The 20,220-nt window shown below is 43.9% G+C and overlaps 1 protein-coding gene across 2 annotated transcripts in view; it reads right to left on the reverse strand.

Annotated features, from left to right (window-relative positions):
• Positions 1-18,839, reverse strand: part of LOC147021469 (ephrin-A5-like) — a 163,967-nt gene extending 145,128 nt beyond the window's left edge. For both annotated transcript variants that reach the window (XM_085891422.1, XM_085891421.1), the window contains exon 1: positions 18,625-18,839. In XM_085891422.1, the coding sequence (XP_085747548.1) occupies positions 18,625-18,836 (212 nt within the window). In that variant the 5' untranslated portion in view covers positions 18,837-18,839. The remainder of the gene's footprint in view (positions 1-18,624) is intronic.
• Between the last annotated feature and the right edge of the window lie 1,381 nt (positions 18,840-20,220).

Below are 20,220 nucleotides of genomic sequence, written 5' to 3' on the forward strand. Positions count from 1 at the left end.
GATATAGTTTTCACTGATTATATACGACCCTTTTTTTCTAGTTTCATTTTTTTCTGCATCTTCAGTCATTTCATCTTTGCAGCAGCCGGAAGGTATGTCCTCGATCGCTTTTGTTTGTTTAATTCGTTCAAATTATTTCATCATTGCAAATTAATTCGACCCTGGAAGGAAAGCATCCTCCATCACTCTGCCTCACTGACAAATCATAAAGTATAACAAAGCTATTGATTTCATAGCAATTACTGATATAAGCATTTAGGAAATGGGAGGAGTCTGTGAGCAGCAAATTTGATTGGTCGAGATGATGTAAAATGGCACAATATTTTGTCCAAGCACTGCAAAATGAAAGGTGTTTAAGTTTCATGAAGGCAATTTGTGTTCATAAAGCATTCAAGAACTGGACATAATTCAAATGAAATAAAATAAAGGCTTTAAAGGTTGGAGAAAAGAAAAAAATTCTGAGATTTACCGCCATTGCTGCGGCGTCCCGCTCACCACCTGATTCAACACGTTACATTAATTCTTCATACTTGTTGTTTGTGTCCTTTATGACGTCCTTTAAAGCAGTAAGTTTCTTGTTTGGAATAATTTTCAATTTTGGTCGACTCCCAGACAGACAAACAAAGTAAAAAAAAATTATCTCACACCTGTCTGCGCATGTGCGATCAGGACAAATTCAGAGCCAAAGTTCTGCTAAACTACACGTTTGTTTTCCGATTAGTGTTCAAAATATAACATTCAATTGAAATGAAGTTGTTCCTCGATAATAAACCGACGTCTGTTGCCAAAAGTACAGACAGACAATGTGAACCAATTGCTTAACCCTACTTTTCACTTCACGTGGAGTAAGGGGTAACATGTCACGCAGCACCATCATGACATTTATTTGTTGTTTTTTTAATACATCGATGAGGTGTGTATGAGAGCGAACACACAACACAGGATAAGGGGGGCAGTATACAAGAGGGGCAGGAGAGGGAAGGACAAAACAGTGGGGAACAGAGACATTAGGAGATCTGTGGAAGGGAGAGGGATGGAGCAGGGAACATGGGGTATACAAGATGGACACTACAGGGACCTTCAGGAAGGAAAGCAGGGAATTTGAAGGAAGTGGGTTTGGAGTGGATTAATGGGGGAAGAAAAGATCGTGGTTTTGGATGGGGGAAGATAAGAGGTGGTGGTGAACAGCTGTTTTGAAGGCCTGGTGGGAAGAATGGGATTGAAGAGAGGGTGGGAGTTTATTCCAAAGGTGGGAAAAAGAGGAATGAAAGAGTGAACGTGAGTAGTGATTCGTGATTTTGGTAGTTTAACCAGAAGGGGGTTGCTGGCGGACCTTGAGCGCCATGCGGAAATATGGGGGGGACATATCACAGACAGAGCAGGGGATTGAGACTGGAGAGGAGACGGTAGACAACAGAAAGAGCACCGACCTGCCTGCGGTGAGAGAGTGAGAGGCCCAAAGACTCGGCCTCACCGTGGGACACATCAAATGACCCTAAATGCCTTGGTTTCCATAGCGTGAAGCCAAGAAAGGTGAGAGGCAGGAGCACAAGCCCAGAGGGGAGAGCAGTACTCCATCAGGCTGCAAAGGAAAGCTTTGTATGTTGTCAGAAGCTCAGGTGGGCCGAGGAAGGACTTTGCATGACGGAGGATTCCCAGTCGGCGACTGGCTTTGGAGGCCAGGTTGGAAATGTGGCTTTCCCAGGATAGATCATGGCAGATAGTGAGACCCAGAAGCTTGAATGAAAGGACTGCTTCCAGAGGATTGTTGAGAAAGTATATGGGGGGGGGGGGTTCAAAACGGTCCTTTCAGACAGATATAGTGAGAGCTTGAGTTTTGTCAGCAGTGAAAGACATGTTCCACGTGTTGGACCAGTTTGTGATTTTACCCAGATCTGCAGTGAGCGAAGAAGCTACTGCTTGCTGGTCTGAGGGATGACAGATGGTACGGCAGAGGGTGGAGTCATCAGGAAAGAGATAGAGAGGATTTTCCAGAGAGTCAGAGAGATCATTGATGAAAATCAGAAAAAGAACAGGGCTCAGAACGCCATCTTGAGGAACTCCAGCCTGGACAGGAAGAGGGGATGAGAGAACTCCATTTAGGGCCACATGGTGACTGCAACAGGAGAGGAAGTCTGCGAACCATGATTTGAGATGGCCTTGGACACCATAGGAAGAGAATTTGGTGAGCAGAGCAGGGTGCCAGATCGTGTCAAAAGCACGCGATATTTCTCGGGATATGGCTCTGATTTCATGTCTGGCATTGAGTACCTCCATCCGTTGTTGGGAGAGCAGAAGCAGCATATCCAGGGTAGAGTGACCTGGTCTGAAACCAAATTGATGATCGGAAATCAGGCCATTGGAGAAGAGGAAGGATTTAATGTCTGAAGCGATGATAGATTCCAGAACCTTGGTGATGATTGGGAGAAGGCTGATTGGTCTGTCATTGCAGGGATCTGTTTTTGCACCTTTTTCATGCCAGGCAGTGATGTTTGCTGATTTCCAAGCAGATGGCAGATGACCTTGAGCAAATGAGAGGGTGAATAGAACAGAAGAAGGTGAGCAAGAGCAGAGGAGCAGGTTTTTAGGATATGTGGGCTGATGCCATCTGGACCGGTTGCGATATCAGCAGTGCAGCCATTTGAGGTAAGGTTGGGAATGGAAGGGCAACATGCACCAGAAACAGATTTGATTAGATGCCATCAGGATGTGGAGGAGGGAGAGAAGTTTGAGAGTTCAGACTTGAGCTTAGAAAGATGTTGTTTTCTGGCTCTCCTGAGGGTAGACACACACTTGTTCTGAGCTTTATGGAAGGGGCTGAGATTGCCCTCAGTTGGGTTTGCTTTCTATGAGGCAAAGGCAAGTTGTTTCAGGACAACTGCCTCACCACAAGCTTCATTGAACCACGGGCGGGAGTAAGGATAGGACAACTGAAGACTAGAGGGAATAAATCTGTGCATTAGCGAGAGCAAGTTTCTTTGAAAGAATTCCTAGGCCGAGTTGTTGTTGGAGAAAGTAGTGATGAGAGACCAGTCTAGAAGTTTTATGGCTGCTTGGAGACCCTGCCAGTCAGCCTGAGTGAAATTCCAGACTCGATGGCGGTGAGGTGGTTCTCTAATAACAGCCAGAGACGTCCACTTTGACAAGCACGTGGTCAGAAGAACTGATTGGTGTGGCGGAAGAACAGCAGATATTTTCAGGGAAGTTTGACAAAATCAGATCCAGAAGAGATGGAGCATGTTTTGTTGAGATCCGGGTCAGGAAGTTGACCGATTGAGTTAATCCCAATGAGAATATGTATAGTATGTGGTTAAATAACCTAGGGGAAAAAAAAGAAGATGCCAAGTACTTTTAACACCTTAATGGGGAACTACCATCTATTTGTGTTGGAAAAAGTATGTATGTTTCATCTACTCCTCCAAGAGGATTTGACCTTGGAAGTTCAAACTCTAACGGTCCCCCTTACCCACAGCGCCACTTCCCCTTCCAGACTCCCTCATCAACCATCACCCCCACAATACCCACGACCATCCCACCCCTCTCCCCTCTCCACCCAATAATACACACCACCATCCCACCCCTCCCCCCCTCTCCACCATCCCACACTCTCCCTCCCCTCTTGCACCATTCCCCCTCCACTGGGGTGGGACATCGACACCTGGTCAGCCTGTGACGGTGGGAAAAAGCATTTGTTGCCCATTTTGGCCACGGCGTCCTAATGTGCCTGGGTGGTGTCAGCTGTCAGGCGATGATGGGTATTTCTGCTCAAGTAATGAACCTGATTTATCAATTCATACAAAATTCCTCCCTTATAAACTGTCAGTTGAATGGAAAAACAAAACTTACCAATCAGTAGTGAACGTGCAACCAGCGTTTTCATCCTTATGAACACTTCCGCCATCTTCCTCTGAATCGCTCGCACAAGACTCAAAACGAGATGGCTCCATAATTCCCCCGAAAGCATTTCTGTCACTAATTTTATCTCCAAGCGTTTCTTCAAAATCCCACTGATCACCTTTAGAGTTGCTGATGACGTTGGAATAATTATCAGAATCCGAGCTCAAAATACACTGTTGGGTAGTCAATCTAGTCTACCTTTATTATCAGTATTTCCATCTATATCTTTGTCTGTCTGTCTGTATGTATGTCTGTTCGGTCCAGTGCTCCGTTAATACAATGGCAATTTCGATGAAACTTGGTTGGTAGGTTCATACCATGACCTAGTTGTGTGCAAATGAGAACGGTTGCTATGGATGGACCCATCCGTTGCCGAGCAATGGACCCTAGAAATTTTCAAAAAAATCTCAAAAATTAATTTTTTCGAAAATCAAAAATCGGGCCACGAGCGACTGTGGGCAGTGCATTCAGCCATATTGTCAAAAATTTCCAGCCAGATCCTATGAAAACTGTCGGAGAAGATAGACTTTGAATGAACCCTGGTCGAAAACAATAAAAAAAACGAAGTTCGTTATATCTCAGAGAAGATGAGTCAGATATACATGAAACTGGTATGTTAGGTTCATGGTATGTCCTAGTTATGTGTGAGAAAGAACCGTTGTTATGGACGCTTTGTTGGCTAGTAACGGCTGAAAAACGACTAAATTCGATTTGATCGACTACCCATGTCTGCCTACCGGCTTGTTTATCTATGTGCAGCCTCTATTTGCATAAAGGTGATTTCAAGGTGTGACGTCACTGACGAAATTGAAAATAGACACTTTAAGGCTTTTTTCGACAATGTGATTGGCAAAAAAAAACTTCAATATTTTTTTTTCCCTTCAAATTCGACTGTGATTAATGATTTTCAATGGTTTTCTGAAAAATAAAAAAAACATTTGCATTTGGGTTCCCCTTTAAGATCATTGATTATAATTTGCTTTTTGGGGGAAGGGAGGGGGAGGGGGTAGAGGACTGAGATTGACATGAGAAGTAGATTTAAGAGAGAAAAGAGGGAAAAAGGCAGGGAATTGAAAAGCACAAATGGGTAAAAACGGGGAAAGGAGATGACCCACAACACAAGCGCACTCTCCTATCTACCTATCTACCTAAACATACCAGCTTGCCTCCGCCACCTGCATCATATTCATCCTCACTACCTGATCCTATTCCTTTAAAATAGAATCATGCAACTATCCATACTTTTACTACTTTTCATTTGTTATTCTAACAACAAATTATACACTCTGAGCAAAACAATTATTGTTTCATCTCAAGATGTGGTTGGTCTTTCCCTATCTGAAAGCTGAGCCCTGTGGTCCTGCCCTCCCACTACTATCTCTCTACTCTTCCCAGCTATTTAGCATAGACTTGCATTAACCATTTTAGGCTTGCTGCTGATTGATATCAACAAGTCTCAAACAACCATGGACGGCAGGTGCTGATGTAAACTTGTGTAAATTAATGTGACGATTGTGCATTGCCCCTTTAAGGTCCATGGTAAAGACCCAGGGATATTTCTTCAAAGGATTACAAAAAAAAAATTGCCCATGTGACAATAATCAGCTTTCAACCACGACATTTTCTCAAAACAAAATGGCTGCCACATTTATTTAGGCAAGCACCCATTACACCAGTGGGAGATGTTAATCAGGGCTAGTTGAGGTCGCAAATGATCAAGGACAACAGCTTGGGTGACTGTGAGGTCACAGAACTGATTGCATGGCATTTCGAACAGATTTCCTGTTACTGTGCATGGTTCAGAGTGAATTAATGCTTCGTGATCAATTCAAGCAGCAGTTAAGCGCATCACATAGACAGGTGGCCTTATGAGACCCTGTATCATCCGGTCACTGCCACCCCAGAACACACAACCGTGCTTTGTTTCCACGAGATGCCAGATGAAGTTCCAAATGAAAACCATTCCACTCACGAGATTCCTAAAAGAGTGCTACAGTGTCAATTCAAAACCTGTTAGTGAGTGATAACAATGAGGGACAAATAGGAAGAAAGAGCGATGGTTAACAATGAGATGAGAATGTGAGCTGAAGTGGTTGTGGGTGGTGAGAAGGTGGATAAAATTAAAGAATGCTGGAAACAGTTGGACTGGATAGAAGAGTGTAAAAAAGGATTATGGGGAATGTAGAAGAGGGGTTACATATCTCCACCTGGCTTCACACCTGTGCTTTCGGTTCACGGCCAATACAAACTAACAAGAGAGTCACTAAAACTTGCAAAATCGCCTGACAACGCTGCACACAGCTCTCATTCCAGTAATGAAGGCCTCTTGGGAAGCAACAAAGAAAGCAAAACAGAGAACGAGAGGAATGAAGGGGTAAAGGAAATGCCCGCTATTTTGGTCCCCCAAAAAATGGTTGTGAAGGATGGCGAAGAGAAAAAAAAACAAAAAGTCCATAGAGAAGCCACTCACTGACTCCAAACCCCATCAATCGACACGATAGATGAATCACTAATGAAATCTCCACACCGTTCGAGTTTGAGGCGCTGGTCGGGTCATGAGAAAGTCTCGCCCTTTGCTCCTTTGACTGGATCAGCGGGAACGACGAGAAATGCTCAAACACCTGCGCACTCCTTGGGCCAAACACAAGCACATGGTGTGCACTTGAGCATACTTTGTATCCAACAGAACGGTTAAGCGAAACAGCCATTCAGCCGGGTGGAGCATTCGTTCGAGTGGCCAATTAGCCTCTAATGGCCACCGAGCCCCCTGTGAGCTGGGTTGTTGGGAGGGGGATAGGAGGGGGGTAAAGGCAGAGCAACAGGGGCGCCATGGGAAATCTGCAACGTCATAAAAACGCTGGTATTCAGCACAGGTGGTCGATGCTGTCAGGCGGGCCTCTGTCCTCTACTTTCCGGCAGGTTTGGCCGTTAGAACCACACCTGTGGTCAGTTTACCTTTTGCCTTAACTAAATCCTTGGTCTTTTGAGTCTCTCTGTGCCTGTGTCCCTCGGTCACTTTTCATTCCCTAAAATCTTTCCGAAATACGTTATAGGTTAGAGGACACTTTTAGATACGGCTAGATTTACAATCGCCATTTGGTCGTAAGTTTTTAATGCTGTAAAATTACAATTCCAGGCACAGGCCGAGCTATTACAGTAACGTACCTCAACTAACCCCCATCTCAGAAAACCAAACGCCACCATTACCAATATTGCATTGCGTTGATATAGAAACTCTTCACATCAGAATTTGGGCAGCACGAAGCAACAAGTGGCTTTTTATTTTGGGGTTCTGCGGCAATTTCAGATTAAAATCCCAGTAACAGCAGTGAGTGAATTTTCTACAGTGGCCTGCCTGTGTCGAAGCCCGAGCTGCTCCATGTAATGTAATAGTACATGTTCTACTTTCATAATAAAGAAAGCAGAAAACTTAACCCCACAGTCTTGAAGGGGTTGGAGGACATTACTGGTCATAAACCACCCAGACCCCCATATTCCAGAAGAGACTAGAGTATCACCAGATAGTATATGCTGTGTTCACTATATAGCGATAAATTCTTCAGCACTGTCTGCGTTGCATTATTCCATCAAGCCATGCGTTGTGCTGGCCGGACGTCCATTGTACACGCAGATTGATTAATTGTCATTTAGCCGCGAGGAGACAATGAGCCAAGAGCGTGTTAGATGGAGCGGCAGGGCGCGGCTGGAGAACCTATTCGGACATATGGGCTCTCTATTAGACACAAGCGGTGCATTGTGCGTGCCTGGTGCTCGACCGGCCGCATCTGTGCGTCTCAGGCCGCAGCCCCAGGCAAGACGCTGAAAAACGCGGCGCCACAGTATTAACTGGAAGAGGGAAATTAATTTGAGTCTCTTATCTGCCTCGGGAATCGAGTGGTCACAGCTGCTTCGGAGAGAAGGGGCAGCCAGGGAATTTTTTTAAAAAAAATTATCATTCCATCATAGTTCTTATTCACGATGCTTCCACGGCATAGCCTGTTGGTATTTGTTTAGATTGCTAATAAGGCAGAAAGTTTTTTTTCAATGTCGATGAACGAATTCTTCTGTCTTTAGCCAGAATTCTTCTGTCTGTCCTTGTCCTGCACTGCCAACAACATGCAAAGGTCAAGAATGCTTTTAAGCATGTGATTAAGGTGCTTGTTGGAGCTGTGATGCTGACATGTGATGGGAAAGGTGAGCTGAGTGTGGATTCGGGCATAACGGGGAAGGTTAGTTGGAAAACAAGACGCGTACATGAATTGAGGTCCCTCACGAGATTTTTCAAATCCAGTGTATATATATATATATATTAGGGTGCTTCATAATTGGGGGTAAAAAAAAAAGTATGAATATTCATGCTCCCTGGGTGTGCCTTTGTTCCATTTGACAGAAGAAACATACACACCAAATATGAAGCAGATTGGAGGATGTTTAGGGGTTCCTCAAGTTGGCACAATATTGTTGAAATTTTCCAAACTGTAACTGACAACTTGCCGTTGAATATGCACAACGCAGTACATTTCACAATTAATATGGTTGTTTGATATTTTCAAAAACCACAGCAGTCATATAGGATGAAAGAATAGTTTTTCCAAGGAGACCAAGATGAGCTTTTTGACATTGCAGTGCAAAATTCCCTCTCCATAATGGACATAATTGTGCCAACTTGAGGAACCCCTAAATATCATGGAATTTTGTTCATTTTTGACTTATAAGTTCTTATGGGGTATTGGAACAAAGGAAAAATCAGGGAGCAGCAAAAATCAAACTTTCGTTTTTTTGGAACACCCTCATGTGTATATATATATATATATATATATATATATATATATATATATATATATATATATATATATATATATATATATATATATATATATATATTGGCTGCTTCAGTTTAATATTTAATGACGATATGTTAGACAGACATTGATCGGTCACGCAGACCACAGAGCCAGCATTAAACTTTGATTTCCCCAGCCATATTACCAGTGGGGCATTTGAAAAAGCCGACAATGAGGGCCAAAGGCTGCTTAGTCAAGGTGATGAGCCAAGGGATGTGCCAAAGAGAGAAGGGAGCAATAATACAGCCCAAAAGCTGAAGCTTTAAATTTGCATTGCACTTTTATCCATAATTCCTTTGCCATTTGTTTCACTGATAAAGCCCAGCAACAAAAATAAAGAAATTGGGTCAAGCGGAGGGGGAAATGTGTGGGATTTGTTAATTAACGTCAAAACAAGACAGTATTAACAATATGGGGTATCTGTGTATTAATTTGACAAAAAGTCGCCTTTAGCTTATCTCACTTGCTTCATGTACAAATCTTATATCATTTAAAGACAATTTTTTTTCCCCATAAAAGGTTCACTTTGCACGGAGACAGATTGACAGGTCATGGCGATGTTGAGTGATGAAGACCAATAAAATAGTGTGGAAGGCAAAAAAAAACTAGGGTAAAAAAACACAGATGGAAAGTTCAGTGAAGGGAGGTGGAAGGACAAAGAAAAGAAAAAAAAACAAAGATGGTGACACATACAAAGGCAGGGAGTCAGGAAGAACAAACGCAGATAACTAAAGACAAAAAAGGAAGGGACAGACAGTGAAGCAGAGCGATAGCGCAGAAACAGATAGTGTGGGCGCCACCAATTCATGCCGAAGGCCATCAAACGTATCAAAACCACTTTTACATCTAACGCAGCTTCAGGGGTCATTGACCTGACGATAGACACAGTGGCTTGAGGGTGGCTGCACAAATTTCAAGAGGGTGAGGGCGCTACAAATCCACAGCCATCAGCTCATCGAAGACCATTTGAGAAGACACGAGAACGTGAAAAGGAACAAAAATAGGGATGAGGTCAATATCGGTTCTGTGACCCCCGGATCTGAGGTGTGCTTTATCAAGATTCACTGTGCAGTGGATTATTTATCAAGATTCAGATCGAACTTTGATGTGCGTAAGAATTGGACAAAAGAATAGAAAGAATCACTATGGCACAGCTGATGCTGTACGATTCATCCCAAGTGCTTAAGCCATAGCAAAGGAGTCAAACGACCTCAAGGGGTCATGTCCCTCACCACCGTCTGTGATTCTTCTCAAATATGTGCATCTCTGCAGAAAATGATTTGCATCCTATATAAAACATTCCTCCAATGGTATTGTTCAAACATTTCGTTTTTAACTCCCATCTCACACTGCCATATTGTCCCTGGATGGAGTTTTAAAATTTTATTTAATTTTATAAAAATTATCCTTCCTTCAAGCACCATCCCCCCCCCCCTGCCTCCCCCCTCATACTCCTGCACTCAAATCTGTTTTTCTGTCGCTTTTCCTCCCCAATCTGGGAATTAAAAGTGATTAAAGTGCCTGCTGAAGCTTCATAGGAGCAATTTCGCTTAAGCTGATCTGAGTCTGTCACCGTTTGTTTTAGACGCTCAGGCAAACGTGTTGGAGCAGTAAAAATCCAGGCTAAATTACCCTTTGGGAAGTGGAGGAGCAAGGGTGGGGTGGGGGAAGGTGGAATTGGATACAGGACCATGCGATGATTAATGCGCTCCTTCTCCTCTTCTCAGCCAATATCCGTTCCTTTTATCGTACTCTGGGGCTGTTTATGGGGGTAAAGAGAGAGTCAATGATGTGTAGGGTGGAGGGATACTGCTGGGGCTTTTTGCGTGTGGATGGATTGGGTTTAAGGGTCATACTCCAGGTTGTGCAGTGGAGTGGAGGTCCTGCCTCTGGGACTCTACATGGGTGCTACCAGAGTTCTGTGCAGCATTGCTACCTACGACCACACATGGAAGTAAAGGTGGTGCCACGGGCTAATCAAGGGTGCTACACCAAGGTATGCACAGACCTTATCTTGGACTGTACATTGTACTATTTCAGGCAGTGCAGGGTTATCTCCCTTGGCTGTACAAAGGAGTTGAAGTGTTGCACTGGGTTTTATGTAGGTGCTACCATGGACTATGGTCACTACAAGTGCTACTCAGGGACAAGGCTGGGGAGTATGGATGTTGCCCTTGCTCTATTGCCTTTCAAGTAAATCCTGGGTAAGACTCTTCCATAACGCACCACTTGAAGAACCATCCAACAGAACGATATGCCTGTTTATGCCATTCATTATACAGCATTCGGCACCATCACTGAACACCTTTAGGAAAGTGAAAGGGAAACCCGTCAGATCGATTCATGAAAGGGGACACCGAACTGCTGTTTCCGGAATGAAATAAAAGCCTCGATTCCAATCACAAAGCAGAATACCGAATGAGAACCTCACTCGGCTGTTGGAAGGAATGAAAGCTTCACGTCGGGTAGATACATGTAAAACATTCATCTTTGCTGCTGTTCTTTCTTCTCCATTATTTATGCCTTTCCCCCTCCCCCCCTGTCCTTACTTTTTTTGTAATATATTTATTTATGTCTCTGTTTCTGTCTGTCTCTGTCTCTGTCTCTGTCTCTCTCCACGGAAAGTCTGTACAGGCGCAGATGTATCTAAGTTCAGCTGTGCATGGAATCCCACATCTATGATTAATGACATCTCAAAAAGTTCTGAGTTGAATCGTTTGAAGAATCATCCACCCCTGCTCTATAACATCCCTGAACTGCAGGATCAGTGTACAGCGGATACTTCGAACAGATGGACTCGCTCTCATGCAATTGGGATTAAATGCGCCTGTTTACATATATCCCCGAGTATCATCATTAGTTTTCATTTTTACCAAGTTTAAGTATCCAGAATAATTTATTTTTATTCTCTCTCAAACGTCATAACAACCCGACTGCCTGGCCAGACGAAGAGCAGAGATTTGTTTTCAATGAACACAAAACACCCCATTATGAGCAGAACTGAGCATTGCTCAAGACTTCCAATAGATGCAAACTGTTACAATTAAAATACTGGAGTGTGAATGCATTGTATAAAACGTGGAAAATTTCAATAATTGCATCGATATATATATATATATATATATATATATATATATATATATATATATATATATATATATATATATATATATATATATATATATATTTTTTTTTTTTTTTTAATCATGCTACAATCTATTGTAGTTGCAAAGTGATCTCAAAAACTTTGAGCTTTCAGGGCAAGCGTATTTTCAGTCAATCAAGTTGAATTTACTGAACTGGAGATGGTAACGATGGATGAGGAAGGAATGTTGAAAAGATCTATCTTATTATAATGGAACTAACTCGTATGTATGTATGTATGTATGTATCATCTACTCGTCCAGGCCTGGTTTTGGATTAACGGATAATGTGGCTGGCTTCAGATCTTCGGGTTTTGAGTTCAAGCCCATGTTTTAACTGTTGAATTAACACCAGGTGGGTGGACTCAGCCTGTCATTCTCGCAAAGTTGGCAAAATGAGGAGCAGCTTACTGGTAACAGGGGACATTGCCCAGAAAATGATTCAGCCAAGCAGCCACAGGCTGAAGTTGTGCCAGTGCACGTTTTGTTCGATTCCATCAAGTTTTTAAATAAATAAATAAACAAAATTGGCCATCTTGGCATTTTCTTGCTTTAAGGGTGAGGGGGTGCAATTGGAATTATCCAAACTATATAATCACAATGTATTATATATGCACATAAGCAGTCTGAACGTTTTTGCTTCACGTACTGTACGTAACGCAGATTTTTTTTCTTTTTTCAGGAACGATCGAGGCAACGGTCTGTTGCCAATACACCACCCAAACGAAGGGATGCATCAGAAGAACGTGTTGCACGCTTGGAATGTCGGGTGGGTCTTCTGCTGGTATCAATAAAAATACGAGGACGATTTGTTTTTTCTCGATTGCCCCCATCCTACTATTAATTTGCAATTGGTCACTGGCTTTGACACCAATACAAGTTTTCATTACGGACCCTAGGCATCAGAAAGCTACATATATCTAACAGACAGTTTCAAGTGAAGTACCTCGCTGCCGTTAGAGCATTGAAATGGCATCAGACGTGGCAATAAATGTGAATCGTTGCTCCCAGCTTACCGGCTCAATGATAGAAGATGACATTTGCATTTTGCCTCCTCCAACCCTACCCTGTTTAGTGGGTACAAGGAACTTGCTCGTTCAAAACTTCATTTTGTCGCCCATGAGCCAGGATTATTGAATGAACAAAAACAAACTTACAATCCAAAAATACATTTTAAAATTAATCTTAAACTAGAAGGGCACTCGGTAGAGCGCATACCTGCGCCACATAATGCCTGATCCATGAGAACATTATCAGGCCCAATACATTTTTTGAAATATCATGCTATATGTCGTTTTTCACCCTATCTGTCAATGGTGAAGAATTCCTTTAAAAATTAAATAATTCTCGTATCCAGATCCGGATGTGGATCGTCACCAAAATCAAATCAGCTCGTCGTGGTCACACACCATAACGTGTCCACCAAGTTTCATCCGAATCTAATCACAACTTTTTGAGATATCGTGCTATGTAAATATTATTTTAGCCCCATCTCTCAATGGTGAAGAATCACTTAAAAAGTTCCAGTAGTCGGATCTGGATCCGGATCGTCAACAAAATTTAATCAGTTCGTCCTTGTCCCACTTCCAATCTGTCCACAAAATTTCATCTGGATCCGTCCGCAACTTTTTGAGATATCCTGCACACAAACAAACAGACAGAGAGGGGTGGAAACATAACCTCCTTCACGTTCGGTGGTGGAGGTAACAATACCATATCCGGGTAAAAAAATAACTTTCCTTCTGTAATCACAAATATGCAGATGCGGTGTTTTCTTTTCATTTGCTGCTTCGTCCACTAACATTCATTTGGTGAAGTGAAGCAGACTCCTGTGCAGTGTACAAGAGATGTATGCCTCCCTAACACTGTTGGAGGCTTTACCAGAGTCCTGCGCTTGATGTAACTGCTGCTGTATTAATGTGGCTAACATAGTGTGTGCAGAGTTTGATGTCCTCCTGCAGTCAAATACGGCAGGCTCGTCGAATCGCATGGCAGGTGTGCTGTCCACGGTGCATGCATCACACGCTGATCCTTAAGGGTTTGGAGGTGTTGTAAGGGCCCTTTCTCATGGCTCCCATAAAATGGATGTTAAAGTCAAACTACATCTTCACAAACATGTGTCAATTTTTCAGTGGAAATTCTGCCTAAGTAGTCTCTTCATCATCTGCTGTCAATTTCCATTTGTTGACTTTGCTTTTCATGCTCGCTCTTTTCATGCTCGCTCTTTTCTCTCTCTCTCTCTCTCTCTCTCTCTCTCTCTCTCTCTCTCTCTCTCTCTCTCTCTCTCTCTCTCTCTCTCTCTCTCTCTCTCTCTCTCTTTCTCTCTCTCTCTCTCTCTCTCTCTCTCTCTCTCTCTCTCTCTCTCTCTCTCTCTCTCTCTCTCTCTCTCTCTCTCTCTCTCTCTCTATGCTTATCCAGCAACCCTCGCCTTAAGAACTGCGATGATCTCATTCGTATACAATGTACAGGAGACTCCTGGGGTTCCAGGCACCATAATTGTGCACAGACTAGAGAGCATGGGATTTCAGAAGAGGATTCATAGACAGCGTGAAGTTTCAGATTGGGATTCATAGACAGCAGGGAGTTTGATAAAAGGATTCATAGAAGGCATGGACTTTGAACCAGGGGGAGTCATAGACCATGGCATTTCAGAAGGGCTTCCTGGCCACAATTGGAGCTGGTACAGCCGATGAGGGAGGTGAATTGTTTTTCCGGCTGTCGGAACGGAAACTTGCCGAGTCAACCTCATGTCCCACTGAAATGAGCCACGGTTGAGCTATTTAAAGGAAGAGGAAGCAGAGAAGTGAAGAAAAGCTTTTTTTTTTTTACACATCCTTGCACTTGTATGTGTATAGTGAAGAGCACAGGGAATATATTGTGAGAGTGAGCGAGTTAGTATTGGCAATATATTGCAAGTTCTAACACATTCAATGTGGATCAAATACTTATCTGAGTACCACAAACACCATTTTATGTTTGGCAGGTCTATTCTGTCCCAGGAAGAATACTTTGCCTCCAGTTTCTACAAGGCAACATCAGACCACAGGTTTGAGGTCCACCATGAAATGCAAATCACATGACTCGAAGCCATTCTTTTTGCCTCTATTAATTGTTTCGATGAAAGACACTTGTAGTCACCAGCTTGAAGGAAGAGTTGAAAAGCAAGCTGATGCTGGTGCTCAGGAGTGACCTCTTTGCTCTGGCTGTGTCCCTATGAATATTCAAGACTCATTATGGTTGGTTAGCTAAGCATGATTTATTATTATATCCAACCTTTTACCATGGCTACCCTTAAACCTTTTTCCTTGCCACTTGTTCTGTATTTCCACAGGGTGCACACATTCGACCATCAGCCCCCTTCCAGTGAAACTCCCAAAATCTAGCATCAGATCAAATCACCACCATATCAAATCGCGTCCCACTCAAAACCATGATCTTTTCTACCCCCATTAACCCTCTCCAAGCCACGTCTTTTCAAGTTTCCAGTGTTTCTTTCCTGAGAGCTTGCAGCTATACTATATCCATCTTGTTTACTCCAGGTGTCCTCCCACAGCAATCATTCTCCTCCACATTCTGTATTTCTCAAAGGCTCCCTCTATTTTGTCCCTCATCCCTGCTGTTGGTGTTTCCCCCTCTCTTTATGCCATTTCTTTAAGTTCTGTTACATCTTGAGCAGTTCTATGTTCTAGCCCCTCCAGAAGCCAAAACTTTGACGACAAAAAAAGCAATTACAATAAGCATGTAAGTCCAGCCATCAGGCAGGCATTTCACCTTAGCACTGGAATTCAGACATAAACAATGAAAACGGATGGGGAAAGAGGGGTGGCACAAGCATGAATAGGAATAAAATATTACAAAACATAGAATGAGACAAATTCTCCGCAGGTACACATATGTGTGCCAAACACTTCACTGGCACTATGTCGAGTACTGAGAGTTGTTGAAGAAAAGAAAAGAAGACCTGAACGGAAAATGCTGACATATCCCTTTAATAAAATCAAGACCGAGGTATGAGAACGAATGGCAAGGCATGTGAATGGCTGGTGTGTAGATCGGTTAAGGGGGTGGATGGAGGACGCCCGAGGTGGGGCCCCGCGTTCCTCTCTCTCGTCTCCCAGCAGCCCCTAGACCGGGCGTCCAAATGCACAAAGGCAAAGCGGGCGCCGGCTCGCCCCACCCGAGGCCATTGTCTTGGCCCACTGGCTCTCAATACCACTGGCGCTCGATGGCCATTTGATAGGCCATTCCCAGACGCTACAACCGATGGTAGCGTGACCTGTAGCACCGTTTGAAGCATCAATAACTCAAATTTGAGGTTTCCATGTTCCAGGAGGGATGCCATCTCAAAAACATTATATATATATCGATTCCAAAATCCAAGTGAACACAAAAATGAAACCAATTATATTACTCTAATGAATGATCTTGGCACTGTTACTTATAAGACATGTTTTGTTCTGTTTGTCTTGCATATCCATACATGTCATGTGGACATTGAGAAAATTAGTTATCCATATATTCATCTTCCTATCATGTCTCCTTGTCTTTGTATCTGCAACTCCTCCAAGGAACCTTGTGTGTGGACCATAAGCTAAACAAAGAATCCTATTTCAGGGTAAATGTTTCCTTTGGTCTCTGTACCGGTTTACATGGTAAACCGCAAGCTGGAGATGTTAAGTTGCTTTTGTCTGCCTTGCTGATATGAAGCCTGAAGGCAGAATACCATGTTCAAAACTAATTTGTAATATGCAGAGCTCACACACTTCCACCTCTGGGATTGTCTTTGGATATATATATATATATATATATATATATATATATATATATATATATATATATATATATATATATATATATATATATATATATATATATATATATATATATATATGTCAGGATTGAGGTCTAGTATCATGATCTGATTGGAGGATTCTATACCTGGTATATGTTAGATATCAGCACGTTCAAATCGTCATCACATCTCATCTGCTGCACTTTCAGACAAGGGTCGCATGTCTTCCGACTCGTGTTCTGCACGATTTCTTATGCTGCCAAGGTTGTACGGAAAGAAGACGATCGTGATGCAATAAAGTGACTCTGCAAGTATGTCCTCAAATTAAAGGGGGAACAACCAATGGAAACCCTTCAAGCCTTTGGCGTGGACAGGCTAACAATAGGAAGAAGGGTGGGAGAGATTGTTAAGGGGTGCGAGACATTGTGAGGTGGAAGCAGGAGTGGGTGGGGGTGTCAGACATTGAGAACGGGAGGGTAGAGAGAGAGACCTTTTGAGATTAATAAGAGGGCAGAAAGCAAAGTGAACATGAAGTGGGTGATACTTCTATGGTAGAGGATTATACATGACATGGAAGATGCAAAAAGGTGAGGATAAAGAGATGGTGAAAGAGGCCAGAGAGTTCTCTACCGGGCATCCGAGGTGACCGCACTGGGGTCTCTGCTCCACAAGGTTCAGAAAAACAAAGCGCTTCATTCTAGCCGAGCAATCCCCCCTGCTGTACTCCGTATTTACTCCTACTAAGGTGCAAATGAATGCGACGAACGAACAAAATGGAGATGTTCACCGCCTCGGTCTTCGCTCCGCTTTTGCCTCTGCAGTCTTTCTCACTCATTTTATCCCCATTTTTAGCAATGCGTGCGTACGTGTATTTTTGACCCTTCGATCTACGTATTCTCCACCTCTTATTCCCCACTTCGGTCAACAACCTCCCTGAGAGTTACATCCCCGGCGTTCTCGCTGGCTCACTCCTCTCTCGCCATGCACGTTCCCGGCACGATGGCGCGTTCCTTAGCGTCCCTCCCCATGGAGAGCTGAGCGGGGCATGCGCGGCTATTTGCGTTCCCCCCAAAAGTAATTCAACGGTTGCGATTGTCCTCCCTGTGCAAACGTGTACCCATGGACTGGACTGTCATTAAAGCATGTCGCAGTTAATAATGGTGCGCGCGACCAGAATAACGCGCTCAACACGTTCGGTTTGGGGGCGAGTGGCACGCGCGATATCATCCTCCTAATTAACCATGTTTTGAACGATTTTCCAGCCCAGACCCATCTCGGGCTGTCGTGGCGAAAAGAGCAAAAGTTAATAAAACGCGCACATCAATTATTCATGGGGAGAAGCTCGTTCGGCGGTGATTCAGCGCATACGAAGCGCTGCGCACAGAACTCGCGGATCTCCGAGTGCCTTGACCATCGGGGCAACGTTCGAGACCTTCGGTAGTTCCAGCACCACGTGGGACCCACATGCTTTCATAAACGTGCACTCGAGATCGTAATCACTGCGGGTACTCGAGAAGAGTGCCCGTGTTCATCAGGGTCCACGATTGTCATGCGATCTTGTCTTGGTCGCGGAAGCTCTTGCAGGGGGGCACCAAGCACTCCTCGTGAGCACGAGTCGGGAGTGAATTATAAATGCCATTTTCATGAATTGTTGCAGGCGCGACGTCATAATCACGGAACGTTACCATGAGAAACTCAACGCGTGAAGATATATAGACACATGATCCGGTGTGCCACTCAGTGCATGCACGTAACCTGACCACGTCGACCATTTTAAAGCCAACTTAAAGGAACATCTTGCAGGCACGACCCCATTAAACTCGAGGATTTTCGGCAGTGCGCGTGCACGACTTCACCGTGAACTCCCCACCACCAAACTACCTTCCTTCTTGAGAACATTTCTCATAAACAACAAATAAAAGCACATCTGCATCGACGATCTGCCTACCTCAGGTTGCTGCTGTTCCAGTAGACGCTATAGCGGTCTGCTGCGACCTTCCCACCTTGTTCCGCGTACACTAGTATCCGGTAAAGGCAGAGCAGAAACGCCGTGGCTCTCTGCATGGTGGAGCACTCGCCTCGCGCCGCTCCTTTCCACGGGCGCGCGCCCACTGCGCGGTCCACGCGCTCCACCCGGCTGGCCAACCCAGTAACGCCCATCGCCGTGATGTCATACCAGCTACACCAATCGGTGATTCAGGACTGAAATTAAGGGAGTTATCCGAGAGGTTGTGAGAAAGAAAGAGAGACAGGGAGAGACAGAGACAGAGACAGAGACAGAGACAGAGACAGAGACAGAGAGAGAGACAGAGAGAGAGAGAGAGAGAGAGACAGAGAGAGAGACAGAGAGAGAGAGAGAGAGAGAGAGAGAGAGAGAGAGAGAGAGAGAGAGAGAGAGAGAGAGAGAGAGAGAGATAGATAGAGTACATTTTTGTGCCAGGTGCAGTGATTGGTGGACCCGGGAGTACTTAATCCAACTCCACCAAACTAAAGTTGCGCACATGCCACTCGGTAGAGTACATACTTCAGCCAGTCTGATTAGTTTCCGTTTTGGATCCCACCGATTCGGCTGGATTTGGATTTGGACCTGAACTAAATTTTAATCAGCTTGTTCTCATCCACTAAGTTCCATCCCAATCCGTCAATACTTGTTTGAGATTTCTTGCTTGATGTTGTTTTTGGCCCAATCTCTCATTGGTGAAAAATTACTTCAACAATTATCGGATCCAGATCCGGATTGTCACCAAAATCGAATCAGCTTGTTCTTGTTATATTCCCAAGCTCTCCCCCAAGTTTCGCCCGAATCCATCCTCAACTTTTTGAGATAACCTGTTCACAAACAAACAGGCAAGCAGGGGTGAAAACAACCTCCATCCACCTTTGGTGGCAGAGATAATAAAAGGGAGACAGGTCGAATGTCGGGTTTGTGTGTGTGCGAACACACACACACACACACACACACACACACACACACACACACACACACACACACACACACACACACACGTTTGAGTGGCGTAAATATTTTGAACATTTTTCGTGGCATCAAAGGACCACTCAAGCAGGTCACCCACTGAGTTATATAGGTTTGTAAAGGTCACCAGTCGGTTACATCCAAGTAAACTTTCAAATACCCAAACAGCCAAGCACTGAACCAGACAGCGTCTCTAGACCATTCAGCCAGGTTTAGGTATTTTGCATCCAGAGACAATTAGTTTGAAAAAGAGTCCATTGCTCGCATTTGTTTTTGGACACAGAGTCGAAGCTCATGGTCTAGCTAGTACACTGAACGGATCAAGACCTACCAGGACAAAATGAACAGTAAATAGAAGTAGGAGTCGAAGGCCAAGATGGAGGCAGACTTAGACAAACAATAGTTGTGGGGAGGAATGAGGGGCAGGAGAGGATGCATACAGTGGGCAAGATGGGTCCAGAAGGAAAATCTCAGGAGGGAAAACTGGAAAATTTGGAAGGAGGAGGGCATGGGGTTGGGGGATGGAGTGATAATGAGGGTTTAAAAAAAGCATGGTTTTGGATTGGGGAA

Source organism: Eptatretus burgeri, chromosome 8 (assembly GCF_056783735.1).
Source record: "Eptatretus burgeri isolate ZD-2024b chromosome 8, Ebu_testis_v1, whole genome shotgun sequence".
Taxonomy (NCBI): Eukaryota; Metazoa; Chordata; class Myxini; order Myxiniformes; family Myxinidae; genus Eptatretus; species Eptatretus burgeri.